Source organism: Patella vulgata, chromosome 6, assembly GCF_932274485.2.
Source record: "Patella vulgata chromosome 6, xgPatVulg1.2, whole genome shotgun sequence".
Classification (NCBI taxonomy): domain Eukaryota; kingdom Metazoa; phylum Mollusca; class Gastropoda; family Patellidae; genus Patella; species Patella vulgata.
This window is the reverse complement of record NC_065884.2, coordinates 39,621,891-39,647,949: the sequence shown is the minus strand read 5'-3', so window position 1 is coordinate 39,647,949 and position 26,059 is coordinate 39,621,891. Positions and strand designations below refer to the sequence as shown.

At 35.7% G+C, this 26,059-nt stretch overlaps 1 protein-coding gene across 4 annotated transcripts in view; it reads left to right on the top strand.

The window, feature by feature from the left end:
- Nucleotides 1-26,059, top strand: part of LOC126825412 (inactive phospholipase C-like protein 2) — a 369,332-nt gene that overhangs the window by 110,026 nt on the left and 233,247 nt on the right. For all 4 annotated transcript variants that reach the window (XM_056102008.1, XM_056102007.1, XM_056102009.1 and 1 more), the window contains exon 6: nucleotides 14,935-15,047. In XM_056102008.1, coding sequence (XP_055957983.1) covers nucleotides 14,935-15,047 — 113 coding nt within the window. The remainder of the gene's footprint in view (nucleotides 1-14,934; nucleotides 15,048-26,059) is intronic.

Here is a 26,059-nt window from a genome sequence, read left to right as displayed (position 1 = left end):
ATTTCTTTATAAAATAATAAATTTTATAAAGGGAAAGTACGTGTTTGACTTAGAAACAGAGAAGACAAAAGAAATGAAGAGTTAAAATAAGGGGCACAAAGCTGGATGTTACGTGAAACCATTGGCTCTCATCATGACATAACCCACCAACATTTCTCACCGGTGGCGTCTCGCGTGAAAAAAAAAACGTGTGTTTTATTATGACTAATCTGTTTAATTACAGTTCTAGGCCCAAGCATGCGTTGCAAAGAATACAGTGATAAGGATTATTTTTATGGACTTCTTTTTGCAAGTGAAGTACCTATAATTGCGCGATAATCGATATTTTAAAACTGTATCGATAATCGATTTTCAAAACACTTACCGACGATTATCGGCAATTATCGATTATTTCCGCCAGCCCTATCTTTATCAAGCTGATGGCCGTCAACGTGTGTGGAGACGTCTTGGGGAACGTCTTGCAGACTGCTGCATCTTCGAAACGAATCAATGGGGTGGTGGAAGTGTAATAGTGTGGGGAGGCTTCACATTTCATCACCGGACCGCCCTACACATTTGCAAGGGTCGCGTTAATGCTGTAGCCTACCGTGATGATGTCTTGCAACCAATTGTTGTTCCGATGTTTCGAGCGCACCCACAACTTCAGCACTTCCAACAGGATAATGCACGTCCGCATACCGCCCATTTTAGTATGGACTACCTGGCTGCTAACAACATCAATGTCTTGGACTGGCCAGCCATGTCTCCAGACATGGCACCGATAGAAAATGTCTGGAATGAGATTGGACGCCGTCTGTATCGGAGACCACAGATGCACACCATTGCTGCTTTAGAAGCTGCTCTTGTCCAAGAATGGAACAATTTGCCCCAGGCCTTCTTTCAAACATTGGTAAATTCCATGCGTCGTCGCTGCACAGCGTGCGTAAGAGCCCGTGGAGGACACACGCGCTACTGATATCTGTGTCATACTTTTGGTTTTGACCCCTCTGACTTTGTACAGATTAAACATCCATAAGTGTACAAGTGTGTTGTTATTGATGTGTTCCCATTTGAATATTGTTCACAATAAGAAGCAAAATAAATAAGATATGTTTACAGGATAATTTTGTGATACGAAAAACTAAGAGATGCGTTTTCCATGGCGCTCAGTATATTATAAATGACATGTGCTATATGAAGTATTTATATGGTCTTTAGTGAAAGAAAACATTGTTGTGGCTACCATTCCTGGTTTTGAAGGTCAGATATGATATGAAAATGAATATCGGATTGTAGTTTTTTGAACCGTTTCACCACTGCAACCGAACCGTGACCTGTTAACCGAGTAGTGTATACATCCTTTATTAAAAACAATAGGTTGGCAGGCAACAAAACATATGCCAAAATATTGAAGATTAACACCGGGCTAGTGCCTGACAGTAGACTACTAGTCCTGGGCTAGTGGATTCAAAATTTTTTTTACGCCCCTGCGTTACACCCTAAGGACGGCTGAGTTCGAATTTCGTGAAAATCGGCCCAAAACTGACAAACAAAATGACCGCCGTTCATTCTCAAATAGCGTAAAAATATGCATAGTACATGTATATCAAGATTGTGGACCCTATAGAGGTCACAATTATTATCTGATTTTGTTGAAACTTGAAATGTAAGTTTATAACCCAAAGATCTCGGTTCCTTTCGATATTCCTTCATATCGGACCGTAACTTCCTGAATTATGGCCCCTGATTGTACAAAAAATCACGTTTTTAGCTTGTGGACCCTATAGAGGTCATAATTTTTATCCGATTTAAAAAAACGTATTATTATATCACCGTTGCACCCTAAGGTCAGCTGCGTTTGAATTTCGTGAAAATCACCCCAAAACTGAAAGACAAAATGGCCGCACTTCGTTCTCAAATAGCGTAAAAATATGGTATATCAAGGTTGTGGACCCTATAGAGGTCACAATTTTTATTCGATTTTGTTGAAACTTGAAATGTAAGTTTATAACCCAAAGATCTCGGTTCCTTTCGATATTCGCGCATATCAGACTGCAACTTCCTGAATTATGGCCCCTGATTGTTGGAAAAATCGCGTTTTTAGCTTGTGGACCCTATAGAGCTCATAATTTTTATCCAATTTAAAATAAACGTTTCAGTTTATCGCCGTCACACCCTAAGGACGGCTGAGTTCGAATTTTGTGAAAATCGGCCCAAAACTGTCAGGCAAAATGGTCGCCCCTGGTTCTCAAATAGCGTAAAAATATGGTATATCAAGGTTGTGGACCCAATAGAGGTCACAATTTTTATCCAATTTTGTTGAAACTTGAAATGTAAGTTTATAACCCAAAGATCTCGGTTCTTTTCGTTATTTGCGCATATCGAATTGTAATTTCCTGAATTATGGCCCTTGATTGTAGGAAAAAATCACTTTCTTTTTAGCTTGTTCTCTATCCATCTCTCGAAAATGTGGGCGTATCCTGCCTGGCAGCCGCTGGTTATAGCAGGACATTCCTTACAAATTTTGAGAAGGATTTGAAGCAAAATTATGACAAATTAATTAGTTTGAATATGTTCAAATCTAACATTAAATCACCCAGTTTGTATGTGGGGAACCCATCTTTAAAGAGTGATGAGTGATTTGTAACTTACAGGTAGATAATTATAATGAGGTAATGATTATGTCAGTATGTTACAAGGATATAAAGTGTATATAGTAACCACATGGCTATAAGTAGGGTGTCCCACCATAAATAAATATCCCCAAATATCTCGACAATTACACCACAATATTTATATATACACCAAGCCTTAAATCAGTTTCAAACATTTATAGTCACTAAATAAACGGTCATGCTGTACTTAATAAGTTATGACCATTTAAACATCCATAAATAATACACTGAAAGATGGTTACGAGTGTCAGCCATAACATCCGAGCACATGCTTTGAAAGTAGTCTCGCTTAACCAGACTATTCTACGTTTGATTGACACTTTTTTTACGAAACATAGCTGAAAGCTGGAACAAGAAATTGAGTTTAGAAATACGCACTTTGGGCAACTCAACAATTGTTTTAAGAACCTTGTAAAAAGTAAAATGAAACTACTGCTAGTATCATGTTCTTGCCCAACGCAAGTATTTCAGAGATATTATTTGTACTAAAGCAAAAGATGCCTCTCCTAAGGCCCTGTTGAATTGATTCCTTTTTTCTCCTCGCCCACGCGCTTAGCTTGAGGACCCCGAAAATCGTGCAATATAGTTTTTAACACAAAAAAAAATAATCAAAAAATTACATTAATAACATCTAAATAAAATTCTACCAAACATCAGAAGTCAATTCTCGTTGTTTATTCCTCATTAAGAACTAAAGATGTTGATAATACACATGTAGTGGCCCACATACCATGGAATAAGTTACACTGTATTCGATTGCATGAATTCCGCAAAATGACGCGTGTAGCAGTCATTTCGGCTAATGGGAAAGCATATTATAAACTGTAAGACAGTCGCTAATATTCAACCACGAACCTGAATAATCAATTTTTATACGCCCACATTGAAATATGGTCGTATATTGTTTAAGGTCATGAGACAAAGAAGTCTATTCATTTTCAGCGATTTCCGATAATTACTGCCAGAGTTATGGCCCTTGATCACTTCAAAAAATCTTGTAAATGCTCTAGAGGCTAAAGTTAATATCCGATTGACTTTAAATTGATATAGAATGTTTGGGGTCATGAGACGAAGAATCATATTGATTTTCAACGATTCCAATAATTACTGGCAAAGTTATGGCCCTTGATCACTTTGAAAAATCTTGTGACCCTCTAAAAGCTAAAGTTATCATCCGATTGACTTCAGATTCATACACAGAGTTTAAGGTCTTGAGACGAACAAATATAATGATTTTCAAAGAATTTTTATGACTTGAACAGCTAAATCCATGATGTTAAAAGTTTCCTATACTAAACGTTAGCATGGGGCAAAACTTTATAAAAACCAAACAAATTCTAATGGTTTTCTGATAATTACTTAATGAGTTGTTACTCTTAATCAGATTTTAATGTATTATAAATGTTTCGTTACCGAAAAAAGTAAAAATATGTGACAACTCTTGTTGACTGCCCGGACAATTTAGCTGCTGTGGGCGTATGTTTCGTTGCCTGGCAATCTATCTTTTCATTGGTTAAAATTATAACACGTCATTATTATTCATGTATTGTCCAATCATATCTTGTGTACTAAATTAGGTACACCTTACAAAATGGTGAGCTATGCCGGGACATAGGTAAATTCGCGTACCGCTAATTTATTGATGTTCAAGGAAATAATAGTGTTCCCGTTCGTTAAACTCGAGTAACGAATGAACGAACGGGACCACTATTATTTCCTTGAACATCAATAAATTAGGCCGACCGGTACGCGAATTTACCTATCTCGACTGGTGGGTATTCCCAGCACTTTCACGTTTGATGATGATATTGTCGAAACCGTCTATAACTCAACAAGCGAATCAAATTTCATCTAACTAAAATGTTTCTATTGTATTGTAACACAAGAATACGTAAAATTTATATCAAAATATGGTTATCTAATATTTTAAAAAGTTAAACAAGAAGCCACTTGTTACCAAATTTTAGTTTGTTATTAAATTGATTCAATTAAATATTATCTGTTTTCTTTCTAACCAATAATATAAGTAGATTATTTATAATATTAAAAAAGGGTACACAACCCTCGGACTATTATTATGCTAGACAACTTTGTGTTTTGAAACCCACTTTGTGTTGTGCTTACCGCACTATACCGCACGTGATTGCCAGAGTGGTGGCAGGAGAAACAAGGAATCAATTCAACGCGGCCTAACAGTACAGTTAATGATAAAGCAATTTAAAAAATAAAACGAACGAAATTTCTAAAGATACTGTAATAACCAATAATAGATTTTTTACGGCTGTAATAGTTGATAAATGTGTAGAGAATTGCATGTGCGATGGCTATTTATAGTATCATAGACTTTATGATACTATAGACTAATAGTGTATCATAGATTCTATAGTCCGTAGTAAGCAAGAAATCACTTCGAGACAAGCCACTGAAGTGTGTACATTCGCCATGTCGAGACCAACTTTCTGTACGGAAAATTTTGGGTGCACGGGTCACCCTATTATAAGTACTTAAAATAAAGTTTGATCACTTGATGTGCTCTTAAACGAAAAATTAAGAACATTACTTATTCCAGTGTTATTTTATAGCCATATTAATATTGACAATCCACATGCACAAAATTGTATTGTATATGCTTATTTTTATTAAGCACGATTTACCGTATTCTAGGGGATGCTGTAACTAGGTGTGAAGTTAGTATGTCATTTGAATTAGTTATTGTTATTTTTGCACGATATACCATATTGTAAGGGGGGGGGGGTCTGTAACTAGCTGTGAAGTTAGTATGTCATTTGGATTAGTTATTGTTATTTTTGCACGATATACCATATTGTAGGGGGGGGGGGGGCTGTAACTAGCTGTGAAGTTAGTATGTCATTTGAATTATTTATTCAATATTAGGATTTATATCACAATTCTGCATTCAGTAATACTGCAAGAGATGGTCTCAAATAGTGCTGACATGATATATCGTTGAATCGATGTATCACGATTCACCGTCTCACGATACCTGTATTGAATCGCGGGATGCCGAATCGATTTTTCACGATTCTTTTTTGCGTTTTCTCAAATATATTATTAACTTTAAAAACTTTAAATTATACACTAAATTTTATTGAAACAATGACACTTCGCAAACGATGTCCAGTAGTCTTGACATGTGTGTTACTATAAATAGAGCACAACCGTAATTACCGTTAGTTTCGTAGGTTTAGATTAACAACATTTTAACGCCTTTTCGTTTTGTTTCCGAATTTTAAAGTTTGTTATAAGGCTTAGTTAATAAAACATACATATTTAAATACATAAAACGACATTTGACAAGACACCATAGTGGCGACTGTCTATTAGTTCGTCTGCTAAGATTAAGAAGACGACCAGTTCAACCTGCGGTGAAGTTCGAGCTTCATTAAAAACACAATCACATATTTAATTTGTTGTTTTATTGATAAATCTATGACCTAGTTATGAATCGTGATACGTATCATATCGTGGCACATGAATCGCAATACGTATCGTATCGTGACTGCAGTCGCAATACCCAGCACTAGTCTCAAACCAATAGATGTGAGAAATATGTCGTAGACAATTATATATATTTATATTCATTTTGAAGTTATTGTAATAAAACCAAAATTATCATGGTCAGTGTGTTTTTCTATCGAGCATGTGGTAATAATAGGTGTAGGCAATGTTGGAATGATTTTTCTTCGATAATAAAACCTATTAAAATAGCCAAAAGGGACTTTTTTGTTAATAAATGATTATCTTAAAGATACATTATGGGAGATTTTTATACGTAGTTGGCCATTCTTGCTATAACAGTTCAAAAATAGATGATGAAAGAAGAGTATATTGAAAATTTCAGTCAAATTACTTTATTCTGAACATAGTTATCACCAGTGTAATTTTTGACTAAAAATGGGATTGAATACCATCTTCACCGATTCTTAGTATGGCCGATCGTTTGATTGACAGGAGTTAACTCCACCTACATAATCTCTGACTGTCTTTTGTCTGCTGCCATCATATCCGAATTTGTGTTTTACCTTTTTGGATTTTTATAACAATTGGACAAAATGAGTGAGAGGGTAAATTTTCATTCTTACTTGTATTTTGGGCATGCATTAAACCAATTGAATATAGGACATAATATTCTAATACAATTATGATAAATCTATAGGTATACACCAGTGGCGTTGTACCTATCGGGGAAATAAAAATATTTTTATTGATATTATTAAGACAGAAGACCTGTCTGTCTGTATTAGTCATTATAATTTGTCATTATCTGTGTTTAGTTTATTGCACTTTAAATAGGTTAGATTTCATTTGTTAAGGCATCGCTCAACAGTAGCCTCGCCTCGTACACTCTATCATTTAGCCTCAATCCGGGAGTATGACGTCAACGTAACGGCTAATCTCCGCTCACGACGCCATTTAAAATTAAATCAGTCAACGAAATCCTGTTTAAATCCAAGCTGAATCCAAGCCATCCGTGGGTCTACAGAGTTGATTTTGTGCTTGTTGTGTAAATAAAAATCTAATTTATAATTTCTATGACATCTGAAGCCTAAATAAAGACTTAGCTCTTGCATAATGTATGTTTAAGATCTACTAATATTTTATTTCTTAGTCCAATATGGTAATGACATGTGAATACACGAAACCTAAACCTTACTAAAAATAACAAGCCAACACTGAGGCTGATGTCCCCCGCCGAAATCCCAATATAAATAGATGACGCATATTAATTAATTTTTTTCAAAAGTATCAAGCAATCAAACTGATTATCAACTACACACTAAGTTTCATCACTCTCTATCAGATAGAATCAAAGTTATCTTGTCTCAAAGCATCGACCAATAAAATTTCTTAGCTGTGCTTAGCTTTAGCTCAAAATGTTAATAAACACATACACCAAGTTTGAACATTCTAGCTCAATTAAAAGTTATCGTGTCCCAAAGCATCAACCAATCAAATTGCTTATCTCTGCTTACCCTAAGCGGAAAATGCTCATCTTCGAACTCCATCAAGGCATTGACCTAATCAACACATACACCAAGTTTGAACATTCTAGCCCAATTAGGAAGAGAGTTATCGTGTCCCAAAGCATCAACCAATCAAATTGCTTATCTCTGCTTACCCTAAGCGGAAAATGCTCATCTTCGAACTCCATCAAGGCATTGACCTAATAAACACATACACCAAGTTTGAACATTCTAGCTCAATTAGGAAGAGAGTTATTGTGTCCCAAAAAGTGTGACGGACAGACAGACAGACAGACAGACAGACAGCTGCTTTCTTCGAAAGGCGGGGGACAATCAAAGTAGGAGAGTTATTGTTTTCCAAAGTCTCGACCAATCAAATTGCGTATCGCTCTGCTTACCCTGAGCAGAAAATGCTCATTATCAAACTTAGTCAAGTTATTACTGTAATGAAACTATACACCAAGTTTCATCAATCTCACTTAATTAGAACTAAAGTTATCGTGTCCCAAAGCATCAACCAATCAAATTGCTTATCTCTGCTTACCCTAAGCGGAAAATGCTCATCTTCGAACTCCATCAAGGCATTGACCTAATCAACACATACACCAAGTTTGAACATTCTAGCTCAATTAGGAAGAGAGTTATCGTGCCCCAAAGTATCAACCAATCAAATTGCTTATCTCTGCTTACCCTAAGCGGAAAATGCTCATCTTCGAACTCCATCAAGGCATTGACCTAATAAACACATACACCAAGTTTGAACATTCTAGCTCAATTAAAAGTTATCGTGTCCCAAAGCATCAACCAATCAAATTGCTTATCTCTGCTTACCCTAAGCGGAAAATGCTCATCTTCGAACTCCATCAAGGCATTGACCTAATCAACACATACACCAAGTTTGAACATTCTAGCCCAATTAGGAAGAGAGTTATCATGTCCCAAAGCATCAACCAATCAAATTGCTTATCTCTGCTTACCCTAAGCGGAAAATGCTCATCTTCGAACTCCATCAAGGCATTGACCTAATAAACACATACACCAAGTTTGAACATTCTAGCTCAATTAGGAAGAGAGTTATTGTGTCCCAAAAAGTGTGACGGACAGACAGACGGACGGACAGACAGACGGACAGACGAACCCATTTTAATAGTCCCCTGCTTTCTTCGAAAGGCGGGGGACAAAAAAACATTTAATATGGACTTAATTTTCTGTACGTTATTAACAATGCCTGACGTAAAAGCCAACATTTATTCTGTATGTGAACACTAATATCTGATTGACTTTAAATTTATATACACAGTGTTTAAGGTCATGAGACGAAGAAGCCTTTTGATTTTCAGCGATTTCCGATAATTACTGCCAGAGTTATGGCCTTTGATCACTTTGAAAAATCTTATGGACGCTCTAGAGGCTAAAGTTAATATCCGATTGACTTTAAATTTATACACAGTGTTTGAGGTCATGAGCTGAAGAATCATATTGATTTTCAACGATTTCCGATAATTACTGCCAAAGTTATGGCCATTGATCACTTTGAAAAATCTTGTGGATGCCCTAGAGACCAGTGATGGGATTTTGCCCATATATTCCGGACTTGTCCGAATCTTTTTTTCCAAACGCCCAAAATTGTCCGACCGGGAATATGCCCAATCGGACATCAACACATGGTGAATAATATTCAAAATTCCGAAATTAATATAGTTTACTGAGTGTATAACTACCACTCAGTTATACGCTGGATTGATTAGGTAATTAAGTGATCAACTTATTTATCGTGTTATACGGTCTATAAACCTACCTTGATTAACTACTTAATCTGCCTTGATTGACTGACTTAATCCTTTGTCGGACAATTCATCAATCTAATCTTCAACAGAAGCCATTGTTTCCCTTTTGTCGGACTATTCATCAATCCATTATAATTTGAATCTTCGTCTTAACCTCGTGGTTTCTGCATTGTCTGGCATTTTTATCGCATTAATGTGAGCCGACAATATGTTTAAACTAGTCATAGAAGTCACATATTGTAAGAGTATATAACGCCCAGATCAATAGACAGTCATTATAATTCATCTGCGATATCACTTTGGTGGTAGCGCGCGTTAAATAAAGCTGTTTCACACACACACATATCCGAAAATAACTAGACATTGCTAGCACGCAGTTACAGCACTCGGGGAAACCTCGGCAAATTCCATTACTCTACATCTAGCTTCGGCTGTATAACAGTAAGTGATATGTACCTACGAACTTGCCGGTTTTAGAAAGAAGTTATCAAAATTGCGTGGTGCGAAGCGTGTTTAGAATTTTCAGAGCAAAGTTGTCCTTGTTTGAAGAAAATCTGATTAAACTTGAAAGAAAAACAACTTCAGGCGGTTAAAGTACGATAACTGAACCTATATTAGAAATCTTGCGAGATGCGTGAAATTATGAAATGAATACGTGACAAAATACACGCTTTTAATGTCGAAGAAAAGATTCTATTTTGATGGCATATTCTCGGATTTATGATCATATTTTTAATGGGGTTTATGTTTTTAAATAAAGAAATAAGTAATCTAGGCAATGTTGACGAATATGTCGATTGGAATAGTGTAAGTACTTAATTGTTTTAGACGATAGCGCGTGCTAGAGTAGAATGCGATTATTTAGCGGATGTTGTCATTCGCTCGTTGTGGTATAGCGATGTTTATTGGCCAAAAAATTTCGGGATATCATATTCTTACCCTCTGTACATAAGTCGTAACGGAGTAAAATGCCGGACTTCTGCTGAAAAATGTAGCGACTTATGACCCAAAAATACGGTAATTTTGGAGGAATTTGAAACAGTACAGATCGACAGTAGTCTGCACGCTTTCATTCTATCGTATTACGAATTTTGTAGGAATATTACTGACATAAATTTGAATACCGTACGGGAATTAAATATGAAAAATAACGAGGTACACCTATTTTTTTATTACGGACGATTTGGAATATTTTGTTTACACGTGAATTTTGTGTGTGGTCTAAAAACTGCCATCTTAAATAACGATAAGAGTTATGTGCCTTTATTTTTTGGTAAAAAATTTTGAAATCCTTTCATTGCTAGAGACCAAAGTTATCATCCGATTGACCAGACCTGTCAACCTCTCAGAGCTGAAATGCAGTAGGGTAGAACAAATCTCTTAGCTAAATTACACCTTACAATATCCCAAATCGATGTTGATAACCGAAAATCGCGATCTTTTTTGTTTACATGCTTGCAAATATCAGCACACTCCCAGGATATTTATTTAACCATTTTGATCAAGTGTGAAGACGAGTGTGTGTTCCGATGGTATGCCTTACTTACTGTCTTATTTGTCTTTATCCGATATTGAATACACATGCATAATCCGGTATATTATATTCCTTCAATGGAGAGATCCAAACATGTATGCTACTAAACTAGGTCAGTCCATCTACTGTATCCATCTACTGTACTTACTGTCATGAATCCATGAATAAATATTCACGTGATATAAAACCTTTGTTTTGTAAAAATAAAATTGAAAAACCAGAGCTGAAAATTCCCTAAAAGCCTAACTACGGATAACAATATAATTCCAGCGAGGTAAAACGAGTGACATTTCCCACCATTATTTCCAACTCTTGTGATTTAATAGCAGACTTGATTATCAAGTCTATTTCTTTAATGAAGATTTCACTACCGTACTGCAGACCCAAGTCTTCGAAATCAGGCAGTGCAATATGTCATATAGAAAGAATAACAAAGAGTTTATCGTTCCATAAATATAGGCTATCCCAACGTGTGACATCAGGTCAGTTTTAATAATGATAAAAAATGAGTGTCGTCTGCCAAACAGCATTGATAGTTTACTTTCATGTTGAAAGAGGTCACGGTCTTCATTTCACAGTTCCACGTGTCATGATGAATGAAACAAATCAAATGATTATTGGTATCGAACAGCAAATTTAATTCATTGAAATGTAAGACATATTAATCTGTGTTTTGTAAGACCTTAAAAGCCAGTTTCATTTCATTTATATGCACAATATTTTCTGTTAATTTTCGGACAATGTGAAGGGCCATTTTAATCTTCAGATTTCTATATGAATGGAATTTCAAGATACGTTGTCAGTACTATAAAGTAGACCTACATATACTCACCAAGATTATTACAAGTGAATATTTATTACAGAAAAAATAAATAACAAGCCTGGGGTGGAATGATTTTTTTCTTTCTATACATAAAGTATAAACATTAAATCTTTCAAAAGTTAAAATTGTAATGTGAACAGTTAATCAATATTAAATACATATTTGAACTTTTAAACCTATCCCAAATGGCTGTAGAAGATACCTATGGAACTTAGAAGTTCAAGGAATTTGGGGTGGGGTAGTGTATGTGTGTTTTGTTAATATTTATTGGGCCCACAAGTTAATGTTAGGACCTACAACTATCATGAATGGCGTCTACCAGCGGGTCCTGTTGGCTTACAAAACTAATTAGGTGAATGTCTTGAGCTAATCGATTTCATTTGTCGATGGTTTGGAACAAAATAATCTTGATTCTATCTGATAGAAAGTGATGAAAAAAAATAAATGTGTGATTGATTAATATGTGTCATCTATTTATTTTGCAATTTCGGCGGGGGACGTCAGCCTCACTGTTGGCTTGTTGAACCTTGTGAATGCTCTAACGCCTATAGTTATCACCCAATCTTTGTGAAATTTATATGCATGATTTAAATTAGTGAAACGAAGAAGCCTATCTAATTTCAATAATTTCTGTTCATTAGTCTAGAGTAATGGCCCTTGTTTCACTTTATTGAACCTTGTGAATGCTCTCAAGCCAAAAGTTATCATCCGATCTTTCTGAAATTTATATGCATTATTTAAATTAGTGAAACAAAGAAGCCTATTGAATTTCAGCAATTTCCGTTTGTTACGTCTAGAATTGTAGCCCTTGTTTCACTTTATTGAACCTTGTGAACGCTCTAAAGCCAAAAGTTATCATTCGATCTTTCTGAAATTTATATAACATAATTTAAATTAGTGAAACGAAGAAGCCTATTGAATTTCAGCAATTTCTGTTTGTTACGTCTAGAATTATAGCCCTTGTTTCACTTTATTGAACCTTGTGAACGTTCTAACATCAAAAGTTATCTGCCGATCTGTATGAAATTTACATGCGTCATTTAAATTAGTAAAGAGAAGAATCCTATTGAATTTCAGTTTATTACTTCCTGAGTTAGGGCCCTTTTTTCACTTTGTGCAACCTTGTTAATGCTCGATTGATGAAAGTTATCATCCGATATGTATGAAATTTATATGCATCATTTAAATTTGTGAAACAAATGTCTATTGAATTTCAGCAATTTCCGTCAATAATTTCTAGAGTTATGGCGATTGTGAACCTTGTGAACGTTTGAATGACAAAAGTGATCATCTGATCTGTATGAAATTTATATGCATTATTTAGATTAGTAAAACGTAAAAGCCTGTCAAATTTCAACAATTTCTGTAGATTACTTCAAGTGGCAACCTATCTTTTAACTTGTCTACAATACTGGATAACCGTGATAAAATAATTGTCACCCTTTGAGTAGAAACTGTGCTCCTGGATTTCCTTGATCTTTTGCCAAACTTCATAGAAAAGTGCGAGCAATTTGGAAATGGATATTTCTTATGGGCTTAGTGGGTAAGATGCTGGCCGAGAAAGTTCACCCAGATTTTCCGGCATGGTTCCCCTTTGTCAGTGATGCACACATTGGCGTGCACGTAAAAGATCCCTTGACAGTTGGAATTCGATATAAGAGTAGGCTGTAGTGCCACTGTCCGGGCAAAATTTCCCTCATAGCACACTGTATGGCATATGCCCGTCTTCATTAGCCCAGTTCAGAGCAAAACAGTAGGACGTTAAACCCCATTCCATTTCATTTCATTTCATTTTGTATTTCTTAAGAAATTTTTGTGTGTCATCCTTGTCAATGTACATTGTATAATTTCTGTATCTAATTCTATTGAAAAACACTACTGTACCAGTGGATAAGTCACAATGAAAGTTTTACATTTTTCAATATTTAAATTGTTTTCGTTCGTTAACGATGGTCATTGCCGCCATGCACTGACGTCACACAAAAACCTAACCAACCTCTGAAGTCTTGTATACTTCCGCCTCAAAATGATAAATATTCACCAAAACCTGGCAGAAAATGTATATGCAAACCCTCTTCTTCTATTCTACACCCAAAAGTCAACAAAAATTGCCATGAAAAAGGGGGAAAAATGGAAAGGGAGAGAAAAACTAAAAATATCTTTGGCACTTGTTTCAGTGGTTTAGTCACTGCAGATTGATTTTGTGTGACATCAGCGCATGGCGGCAATGACCATCGGTAACGAATGAAAACAATGTAAATATTGAAAACAAGTAGCTATGATATCGTTTTGTGGGGAGTATTTATGCAAATCAAAACGGCTAGATTGAAGAAAAAACATATCTGAGTGAATTGACTGAGGTTTGGTTGCCTGACAATACGTATTGTTGAAAAAAAATGAGACGAAGCGAGAGCAGGTAAAATCGAGGCTTCAACAGGCATTGCATTCCTGTTCTTTTTTATTGTCTGGTTGGACATGGTGTATGTATAAAATATACGGATAGAAGGTCAGACTCCTGTGTTCAGAGACACAATAGAGCACTGACACACACATTCGTAGACAAAAATCAAATGTTGTGTATCCTGATACATCAAGATTGTATGGTATGTATCCTAGTTATATATTTTCATTCAACAGACAATCTCTGAACCAAGTACTGAATTTGAAATTTTGATAAAATGGGACACAAATGTGTCGTTCTTGGCTGCGATGATGGAGATAAACTGACTGGATTAAAATTTCACTTAAGTGCCAAAAGCTAAACCAAGACGATCTATATGGTAACAAAGAATTAGCAGAAAAATAATAATAATAGTCTCGCAAATATCAACTTCTGGTACTGGTCAGTAAACCTTTTTTCCGAAATGGAAATAGTTGCCAGTTCCATTTTAAGCAATACATGCTTTTGGTATCTAAAATATGTAACCGCCTACAAGTTTCTGTGAGTAAATAAGGCCAGGCACTGAACGAAAATGGCGTCAAAAGGGAAACTCGTAAAAGCTCCTGTTATGAACACTATGATTTGTTTTCATGCTATACCTAGTGCCATTGTCATGTTTTGTAGATAAACATTGTTCTACTCATGTTGCACAGTAGTTTTTGTTGTTGGTAGATCCAAAACAAATATTGAAATATTTTTTGTTACTTTCAGGAATTACAAATTAAAAGAGGAGATGGTTTACGTAACAGATTGAACAGCGATGAATTTGTTGCATTATTTAAAGAGATCTCTACAAGACCAGAGATATATTTTCTTCTTGTAAGGTATGTTGATTGATGATTAAAAATTTTTTGAATTCTACAGGGAGCCACGTTGGCTAAGTGAGTAAGATGCTGGCTCACTAGCCTGGTGGTCGCGGGTTTGCTCCTGGTGTTGGTCGAGAAAGTTTATCAGGATTTTCCAGCGTGCTTTCCCCTTGTCAGTGATGTAGGACGGAGGGCCTGACAAGGACAGCTGTCTAGTCATTCGGTTTGTACGAAAAACCCAGGTCCCATGTACACATTGGCATAGAGACCATGGCAGTTGGAATTTGATATAAGAGTAGGCCAAAGCGCCTCTGTCTGGACAAAATGTCCCTCATAACACACTGCATGGCGTATGCCTGTCTTCATTAACCCAGATCATTTAATTGTTGACATAAATAATGGAAATTCTTGTAATTCAAAGAATTTCTTCATGCATTATTATGTTTTGCGATGTTTTAACAAAGTCATTACTGCCATTTAAAGGTATAGAATGGTACAGCAATGTTTTATAGATTTTGGTTATTGAAGAATCATAACGCTGTATGCTGTAGTCCAATTTAAGTATTAAGGTTAGAAAAGCAGATTGGAAAAAAAATTACCTGAAAAATAACTGATGAATGCTGAATACTTTTATTCTGTTATATTTACAACAATTAAAACATAAATATGACGTCACCCTTTGATGTTTTTAACCAGTATATAGGAGAATGTACGCTTTTCTTAAACAGTCGTCTATTATTGAAAATAATGGACAGTTTTACTAATAATAGACATTTATCTGAAAAATGAACATGTATTTTGGGATAATTTATTCTCTGAACAAATTAAATTACAGTACATAAAATTACTTTAAAACCTCATAGTTACCGAAATGTCACATGATCAAATGTTGATTTCACGTGTTTATCTACATAAAGAATTCCACTTAAATCCGTCCATTATATTCACTTGTCCGTTTAATAGTACGTTCGACACTAGATTGATGATATGTTTTATACGCCAACACTTTCACACCTTATTTGTGGACACTCTACAGGTCATAACTTGAAATATGGGTATATATCCCAAAGATCTTGGTTCCTTTCGATATCATACTCCTCGCAGTGTTTCGTTTGATTAGAGCTAATCCGATTACTCACTGCTGTAAAGACGGCAAATTCTTGTTCTAAATTATGACTGGTCAATAGTCCAATTAACAACCAATAGCTAACTGCGTAACAATACTAAACAGAGCTCCAAATTGGACCAAATATGTTTACATAACGTTACGTCATGACTCATGATTTTATTATGCCTAATTAACCAGTGAATATTGCAGAAAAACTAATTGTGTGACAAACGAGGCTATCAGCACGGATATAATTTAAACAATACAGTTTTGAGTGGAACAAAACTTTCACCGTTTTTAATACCTTAAATCACTGTCCAAAGTTTTAGGAAAGGCCCCTGATTAAAAGAAGGGATGTCATGTTGCTGTGCTTAGGGATAGATTGGATTGAACATTAAGACTAGACACACTCCCTCAAAAGTGCAAGTTTCAGAAGCTAATCCAGCAATGGCCAGAGAGAGATTTCTCGGGCCATTGCTTCAGGAATATGTTCGATATTGGCTTGTATGGCCTATGGGACCGTAACTTCATGGATTATGGCCCCTGATTGTACACACTAGAGGTCACAATTTATAGCCCATTGTGATGAAACTGAACATGTGTGTTTATAACCCAAAGATCTCAATATTGTTGCATATCGAACCGTAACTTCCTGGATTATGGCCCCTGATTGAACAACAAACGTGTTTTGAGCCTGTGGAACCTATACAGGTCACAATTTTTATCCGATTTCAAAAAAGTTCAAATATATCACCGTAACACCCAGTGTCCGAAACAAACATTTTCCAAGCACAGGCCCACAGGACCTGTGTGACACGTGATCATGTGGGTCCTTCAGGTGACACACAGGCCCAACCAATAATAATAAAATTTATAGTTTCCAAGCGAAGCACAGAACGATCAGAATAAAGGAAGTACATATAAAGCCAGTACACCACAGAAGGACTAAGGGTTTAGTAACTTAATTTCATTTCAATTTAATGGAAACAAATCTATTCACGGCTACATAATTTACGGGTTTTCTCATCAAACTAGGTCAACTTCAAACAGTTACACAAAAAAACTTGACGCCTGGCGATAACGTTGAGGAATGGCATAAACTCGCTTATCCCGCCCTAGATTGTTAGCACAATAGCCTAGAATTGAGTCAAATGAGGTCCCGTAGGAAATGGTTTTAAAATTATAAGCTTCCATTACCTTTAATAATAGGTAGGCCTACAGCTACACCGTTCAGAAAATTTTCGTGTCAGTAATATTCCTGAATAAATTACTGTCTTCGTTTTTTGGATGGATATAAAATGTTACATCCCACTTCTACTCGTTGCCACTGGCAACCTTTGATAAAATTGTCCTGTTTATTTGCAATACATGCATAAAAGTATCCGTGTATCAGAATTGTATAGAAAGTGTACTGTTCATTTCTGATACTTTTATACCGTTTTAGATACCTATCAAGCATTAAGTAGCGGACGTTTAGTCCGACCCAGATCGCAATTGATAACGATGGCTCTGACCAATGTACACGTAACAACTAGTCAAAATCATAGTAACAAAACAAAATGGGGGGAACTACATGGCAGTTCAAAAACATATACAATGACATTAAATTAACATAACAACATATTACAAAAATCAATTATTATACATATCAATTGGCATCTATTTCATAATTTGGTTTGATTTATATTAATATGAAAAATATATAAATTAGAATATTGAATAATTATTTTAATTAATTGTGGTGATAGAAGGCGCAGTTCTCTTGCTGGACGCTTCATAGGCATTGAAAATAAGCAGGATGAAAAAAAACGCCTAGAAAGTCATAAACTTTATAACAAATAAATTTCAACGGAAGAACCATCCGCCGATGCATACTTTCACCAGGAATGACCCACGTTTCGCATTTCCTTTACACTACATTTAATAATATCGCAGTCCTCTACGCCATAGACAAGTTGTTTTGACGATGTGGTCTAAACAAACATGTGATTGTTTTACGCTCAGAGTATCGTCGCAAGACGCACGTGTAAATACTTCTCAGGTCGTCTCTCCACTGCGAAATCATTCTACCATGAAATGTAACGTGAGGCTCAGAAAGGGATAAATAATGAAAGAGCAGAAAGTATTTGTCACTTTTCGGTTGAAACGACTCGATAATATTTTTCACATTTTGCTTCACAATACTCGATAGAATTGTGATGTAAGTAACTTATTAGCACCTTTCTTCTGTGCATCGGTGAATATCAGGACAGTTTTGGTCGGGAGCCACCTCGGCTGGGCCCCTCGACCAAAACTGTCCTGATATTCACCGATACACCTCGGAAAGTGTGCTAATAACTACTACATACAGCTCGGTGGTATTTTTCATAACACAATTTGTAGTTTTTGTAACACGTAACTTGCAAATATGTTTTTATTCATTCGTCCATGAGAGACACACGGCACAGTGATCACGTGACAGCCATAATTGAAATTACTTTAAAATAAAATTCCGTACGACTATGCCATATAGTTTTCAATAATAATAACGACAATATGTTTAAAATTTAGCCTCTGCCAGCATGTGTATCAAATAAAAAATCATAACGGTAAACGTTACTTAAAACTAAACCTAGCATCGCTGGCTTATTGACCTAGAAATTCCAACTGATGTCACATGTCATCGGCGGATTTGGCATCGAAGATTTTGTCGGAAAAATATATTATTAATGACTGTTCTGAGGATTATATTCAACTAAGATTTAAATTTCTGTAACAACTGGTCAGCCAAACCATTAAATGCATGATCCAATTATTATATTATTATCTACCGGTACCTGGAATCTATATGGAGCGTCGAAGAAGCGCGATTCCCGAGCCAGATTCGCAATCCATATCGAGAGGTATGACTGTTATTGTAGCCAACAAGCAAGTTGATTGACTACTTAATCAAAAATTAATAATTAACCTGTTAAATTTAGCCGAAAGTAGATTGATTTATGATACCATAGTGGCCGATTCATTGTTTTTACCAATCGGATTGTTTAAAGTTCAAGCGGCTAAAGCCGACAAAAAAAACCCAGTTACAAATCAAAGGCTGGTTACACGAGTCAATGTTTGGAAAAACAGCAGCTTCCGTCATGTCGATGACAAGTAAAAAATAACCGTCAACTATCGGAGACTCGGAGGTTGCGTTTCTATGGCAGTTCTAGCATTTCCCAAATTGTCGAAGGCCCGGCGGACCCGAGTGAAATAGGCAAGCAGGAGTCCTCCGATAAATCAGTCGGCCTCGGGCCTGCGGACCGACGTTTGTGTCGAACACTGGTTACACCATAATGACAGTTGAGTTCGTATTTCGTGAATTGATTTGTGCCTATGATCCTGTCACTTATATCAGAGTATATATTAAATTTCAAATCAAAATCTGGACAGCTGTCTGTCCGTCACACTTTTTGGGACACAATAACTCTCCTTCTAATTGACCGAGAATGTTCAAACTTGGTGTAGGTGTTTATTAGGTCAATGCCTTGATGGAGTTCGAAGATGAGCATTTTCTGCTTAGGGTAAGCATAGATAAACAATTTGATTGGTTGATGCTTTGGGACACGATAACTTTAGTTCTAATTGAGAGTGAGAGTGATGAAACTTGGTGTATAGTTTCATTACATCAATACCTTGACTAAATTCGATAATGAGCATTTTCTGCTCCGGGTAAGCAGAGCGATAAGCAATTTGATTGTCCGAGACTTTGAAACACAATAACTCTCCTTCTAATTGAGCTAAAATGTTCAAACTTGGTGTAGGTGTTTATTAGGTCAATGCCTTGATGGAGTGTGAAGATGAGCATTTTCTGCTTAGGGTAAGTAGGGATAAGCAATTTGATTGGTTGATGCTTTGGGACACGATAATTTTAGTTCCAATTAAGTGCGTGTGATGAAACTTGGTGTATACTTTCATTTCATCAATACCTTGACTAAGTTCGATATTGAGCATTTTCTGCTCAGGGTAAGCAGAGCGATAAGCAATTTGATTGGCCGAGACTTTGGAACACGATAACTCTCCTAATTGAGCTACAATGTTCAAACTCGGTGTAGGTGTTTATGAGGTCAATGCCTTGATAGAGTGCGAAGATGAGCATTTTCTGCTTATGGTAAGTAGAGATAAGCAATTGGATTGGTTGATGCTTTGGGACACAATAACTTTAGTTCTTATTAAGTGAGAGTGATGAAACTTGGTGTATAGTTTCATTACATCAATACCTTGACTAAGTTCAATGATGAGAATTGTCTGCTTAGGCTAAGGAGCAATAAGCATTTTGATTGGTCATGACTTTGGAACATAACTCTGCTTCTATTTGGGGTAGAATGTTTAAACTTGATGTAGATGTTCGTCTTGACTGAGTTCAATGATTAACATATCGAGCTAAACCTAAGCAGAGATAAGCAATTTTCTTGGTCGATGCTTTGGGACAAGATAACTTTGATTCTATCTGATAGAGAGTGATGAAACTTAGTGTATAGTTGATAATCAGTTTGATGCTCAATACTTTTGAAAAAAATAGATGTGTGATTAATTAATATGTGTCATCTATTTATTTGGGGATTTCGGTGGGGGACATCAGCCTCACTGTTGGCTTGTTAACCACAGTATTAAGAATATTATCAATATCTAAATCATTTTCGTGAACAGCCTTTCTATCACAACTTTGACAGGTATTATCCCCCATATCAAGAACATCACAATTTTTACGGTTATTATCTTCCGCTTGAGTACATTACCAAATATAATCAGTATCCAAATGCTTATCACATATATTCGCATTATTAATATTTGTTTTCGACTGCCTTATAAACATGTCGTCTCTGTGATGTCTTTACAAATTTATATTAGTATGTCAACAATTATCTTACGTAGTTTAATAACTGTAATTTATATGCATGCGTACTACGTATGAATATGTGCATGTTTCCGGTGATGAGCGTTTTTACTTGCCACAACCATGTTGTAGAGATGCCATGCTTTCCATAATAACGCTACTATATGTATTATAAGTTTTATCGTCGTATCTAACCCACGTAAATATCAGACCCAGTCACAATATGGCAACTAGGATGCTGAGAAGTCTTTTCAAAAAAGATGATGCAGAGGTATTTTATTCGAATTTCTTTCGATTGGCCTAATACACTTTTTTTTTTAACTTTCCCGCCACTGCAAGACGACTAACATCAACATGGCTTCACATGGAATACCCTTTCCTGCTGATTTTCTTTCTAAACCTGGGCACAAAAGATGCAAATAAGCGACATTTCGCAGTGAATTTAAGAATTATATTATTGCCATTGGTGGCACGAATTATCTGTCTGTTAGAAAGCGAGTGATGTTTATTTCTGCTCTTGGTGACCGAGGCCGACAGATTTATGAAACTCAACATGACAAAAGTGGTAGCTTCGAAGGTTGTATGAATGCCTAGAATAATACGTTTCGAGATGGCTAAATATTCCTGTACAACGAAAGTTATTTATGGAGAAAACCCAAGAAAAAGAAGAAACCATCGATGATATTGTGTTTAAATTAAGACGACTCTCAATAAACTGTGATTATCCAGGTGATTTATTGGACCAACTGATCTGCGATAATATTATTAAAAAAACAAACAATGCTACAATCAGAGAAAAACTTCTTATGGAGGGTAATGATCTTAGTTTGGAGAATGCAATCATAATAGCAAGAAGAATTGAACTTGCTTCGAAAGATATGAAAACATTGACTGATACAAAGAGTGATAGTGAAAATTATTCTTGCGCAGATCGTGAGATGCAGTCCGTACAGAAAATATGAAAGGATGGCTATACGAATCGACAACATAGATTTAATGGTCGTGGAAGATCAAGTTTTCGGCGTCAAGCACCGCAGAGTTACAGACTAGATCAACAACCACCGAGTTATAGATCTGATCAACGTAGACAGCAACCTGTTAATAATAATCGAGATCAATGTTTCCGATGCGGAAGTAACCGCCACCGAGCTCAATATCCACATTGTATTGCGTTAAAACAGCAATGTAATTATTGTCAGAAAGTTGGTCATTTTGCAAAGATGTGTAACGGCAGGAACAAAATTGAGTAAATCAGGTCGATACAGAAGATCATAGTGATATTGAAACTGAATTAACAGTTTTGGCGGTAAAGAATTGTTCAAAATCTCAAACATTGAATTGTCTTTTGACAATTGGTCGGACTGAGTTAGATTTTCTTGTAGATTTTCTCTGATATCCATTATTTCTAAGCACACGTATATGAACAACTTCAGTGATCGTCAATTATACACGGCTGATAAACCTCTGAAATCTTACAATAAAACTGAAATTAAGGTGTGTGGAATTTAAAGGTCGAACTACTAAAGGAAGATTCTACGTAGTAACCTCTGGTGATGATTTAAACATACATTATGCAAGAGCTAAATCTGATTATTGCAAGTCTTTATTTAGGCTTAGAAATTATAAATTAGATCATCTTTATTTACACAACAAGCACAAAATCAACTCTGTAGACCCACGGATGGCATGGATTCGGCTTGGATTTATACAGGATTTCATTGATTGATTAAATTTTTAAATGGCGTCGTAAGCGGAGATTAACCGTTACGTTGACGTCATACTCCCCCCGGAAATTTTAAAACGAGGCTAAATGATAGAGTGTACAAAGCGAGGCCGCTGTTGAGCGAGGTCGCATGTCAATCAATTTGATTGGAAGTTCTATATATATATACGGCTTTGATATTATGTTTAGTTGTGGTTAAAATGAGAGTTTGGATGTCGGTATTATACGGTTTTTTGTCACTTGCATTTACAGAAAAATCATGGAAATTGATAAACATTGCAGCTAACATCACATCACCACAGTTGAATTGCAGCCCCATTGGATCACTGTTTCCTATTTCAAGTATTTGTCCGCTTCGGGAGTTACGTAGGCCTACCAGTTACAGTACAAGCTATAATTATGCCTCTTTGATTTGGTCCATTCCTTTCAAACTTTCGCTTCTTATCTATATATTAAAAGTCTTATTTTTAATTTGTAGTAAAAATAAATGTGATATGAATTGAATTGCAACCCCGTCTCAAACCGAATAGGCTAACGGTACCACAGCCATTGAAAACGTTACTTGATAATCGAGATTATGTAGGTGGAGTTAACGCCTGTCAATAAAATGATCAGCCATTCTCGGAGACGGTGAAGAGATAGTTGACTCCTATTTCTAGTCAAAAATTACAATGGTGATAACTTTGTTCAGAATAAAGTAATTTGACTGAAATTTTTAATATATTTTTCATTCGTCTAAACGAGTTCACATGCTAACAGAAAACATTGACTCTGTCTGAGATATTCTACTTCCCACAAAGAAATCCAGAGTGTCCTAGGATTCTTTAATCATTCCCGATTTCGCCGGTGTAACAGAGCCAATTCGTAAACTTGTTCGTACTAATCAATCATGGGAATGGACTCAAAGTCAAGAAAGGCTTTGAGTACTTTGAAAACTAGTTTAACTTTACCCCCAGTTCTAGCTTTCTATCGAACTGATTTGCCAACTTATGTAACATGCGATGCCAGTGATTATGCCTTGGGTGCTGAAATTTCTCAAATTCAAGATAATAGCGAAATCCGACCAGTCGTATTAATTTCTAAGATACTTACTGACTGCGAACGTAAATATAGCATTGGTGAAAAAGAAGCATTGGCATGTACCTGGGCTGTTAAGAAATGGGACAGATACCTGAGAGGTAAACATTTTAAATTGGTTACAGATCCTATCTCTTTAGTAACACTTCTACAATCGACTAAAGATACGTCAGGACACAAACCAGCTAGAATTGCAAGATGGGCGCAACACTTCTAGAGTATGATTTCCAGGTGATATACAAGAAAGGATCAACCAACGTTATAGCGGACAGGCTGTCACGTTTACGTAAACAGAGTACACTAGTGAATCACAACTCGACAGTGAATTTGTGTGTGACATTTCGATAGATGAATCTCTAACTGTGAATTCTGTGAGAATAACTCATAATGTTCTTTCTGAGGAAAAGCATATAGATGATGTGTTGAATCAAGTTGTTGAATTTGAGAGTACGAATTCATAGCCATAAAAAAAATATTTCCATATTCGTGGGGAACTATTTGTGTTAAAGACAATTTTTTAAGTTGTGGAAACCGAACTGTAATTCCAAAATTGTTAATAAAAGATGTCTTAAACTTAGCCCATGAAGGTAATTGTGGGATTGTAAAAACAAAACAAAACCTTAGAACGGTCTCATATTGGCCAGGGATCGACAAGGACACTGAACATTTTGTAAACAATTTTGACAGTTGTGCCAATAGTGACAAATCTGCAAATCATTCCACTGGTCCTTTAACTCCACATAAAATTTCTAAATATCCATGGAGTGATATTGCTATTGACATTCAAGGACCATTTGAATCTGCACCTCAAGGGTCTTAATTAGGGTTTCACACTGCTTAGCTTGTGTGAAACACTGTTGTTTTTGTTAAGATTATTCTTCTTCTTATTATTATTTTTTTTTCTAATTTGATTGCATCTCAGAAACTACATGTTGGATCGATACCATATCTTCGGTTTTATTGGGAAAGTGGGTGTGACTTAGAGATTAAAGCTATTTTGGGCATTCTGTGACAATGAGAAATGTCCGAAATCACCGAAGTTGTCGTTTTTAAAAAAAAATGCTGTAGTATTAACAATAATCATCGAATTTTAACATATGATGCATTTTGATGGAGTCGGAGACCAGGCACATAACTGTGCTACTTTTGATTGTTGATTGTCGACGAATCTTCGTAGATATTAAGCGCCAAATTTCGAAAATTTAAAATTTTACAAAAAACTTTTTTATTTATGAATATTTTTATATGGCTTTTTACCCAGGGTTGAAGAGTTATCCGATTTGACTAAAAATGTCAACATTTTTTGTGTCTGTAATTTTCCTTGGCCGCCATTGGCTAATTCAGTTTTTCGGTCCTAGATTAATTATTTATCATTCGATTTGTACAAAAGAAAGTTCATATGCTGCGTGGTCCAAAATGTCATTTTTTTTTTTACCGGTAAAGATTCCTGTCGGCACCGGAACTGACGTAAAATCAGCAAAAACTACAATTTTGACAGTTCGGTACAACTTTTTGAAAGCAAATATCATTTTTTTCAAATCTGATTTAACTGAAAGGGTGCGCCCTGTAAAGGGGCACAAAACATCGGGTTCATTTTTTTTAATTTCAATTTTGTTTTCGGATCATTTAGATTAAAAGGCGAAAAAGGGTGTAAAAATAAGCTATTTACAACCATCCACCGTCTTCATATTTCAAAATATTTCATCGTAACTTTCATAACCTCGTAGTAATAACCCATACAAAGAGAATGTATGTCAAAATTAATTTGTAATTTCAGCAGTTGCCGAGAAATAGCCACATTTCGTGTTATTTTGCCTGTACAAGAATCAATTATTATTCAATTTTCAATTTTCTTTCACCATTTGATGCCTAATGCCACGTTTGAATAGATTAAACCATTTTAACATCTTTACTGTCACCGGAAGTGACGTCATTTGGGCAAAAACTGAATTTTAGACTTCAAAACCGATATTTTTTTTCAAATGAGTCGTATATGTTATTTGTGCTCCTAGCGAAGGACCCCCTTCCACACACATTTATAATGAATAACAAAACACAAGTGTTGGTGTGACATGTCATTTATTATACAAAATGACGAAATGAAAACATGAGATGAGAAAGGAAGCATATCAAAATTTAAATTACAATTTCCCCAAATATTTCCAGTATCCCATGTTTTCTGAATGAGTTGGGCTGAATGAAAATAATAAGCCCGGCCATACACATCACTACACTTGATGTCGTGCCCAACTCAAGACACATCACAC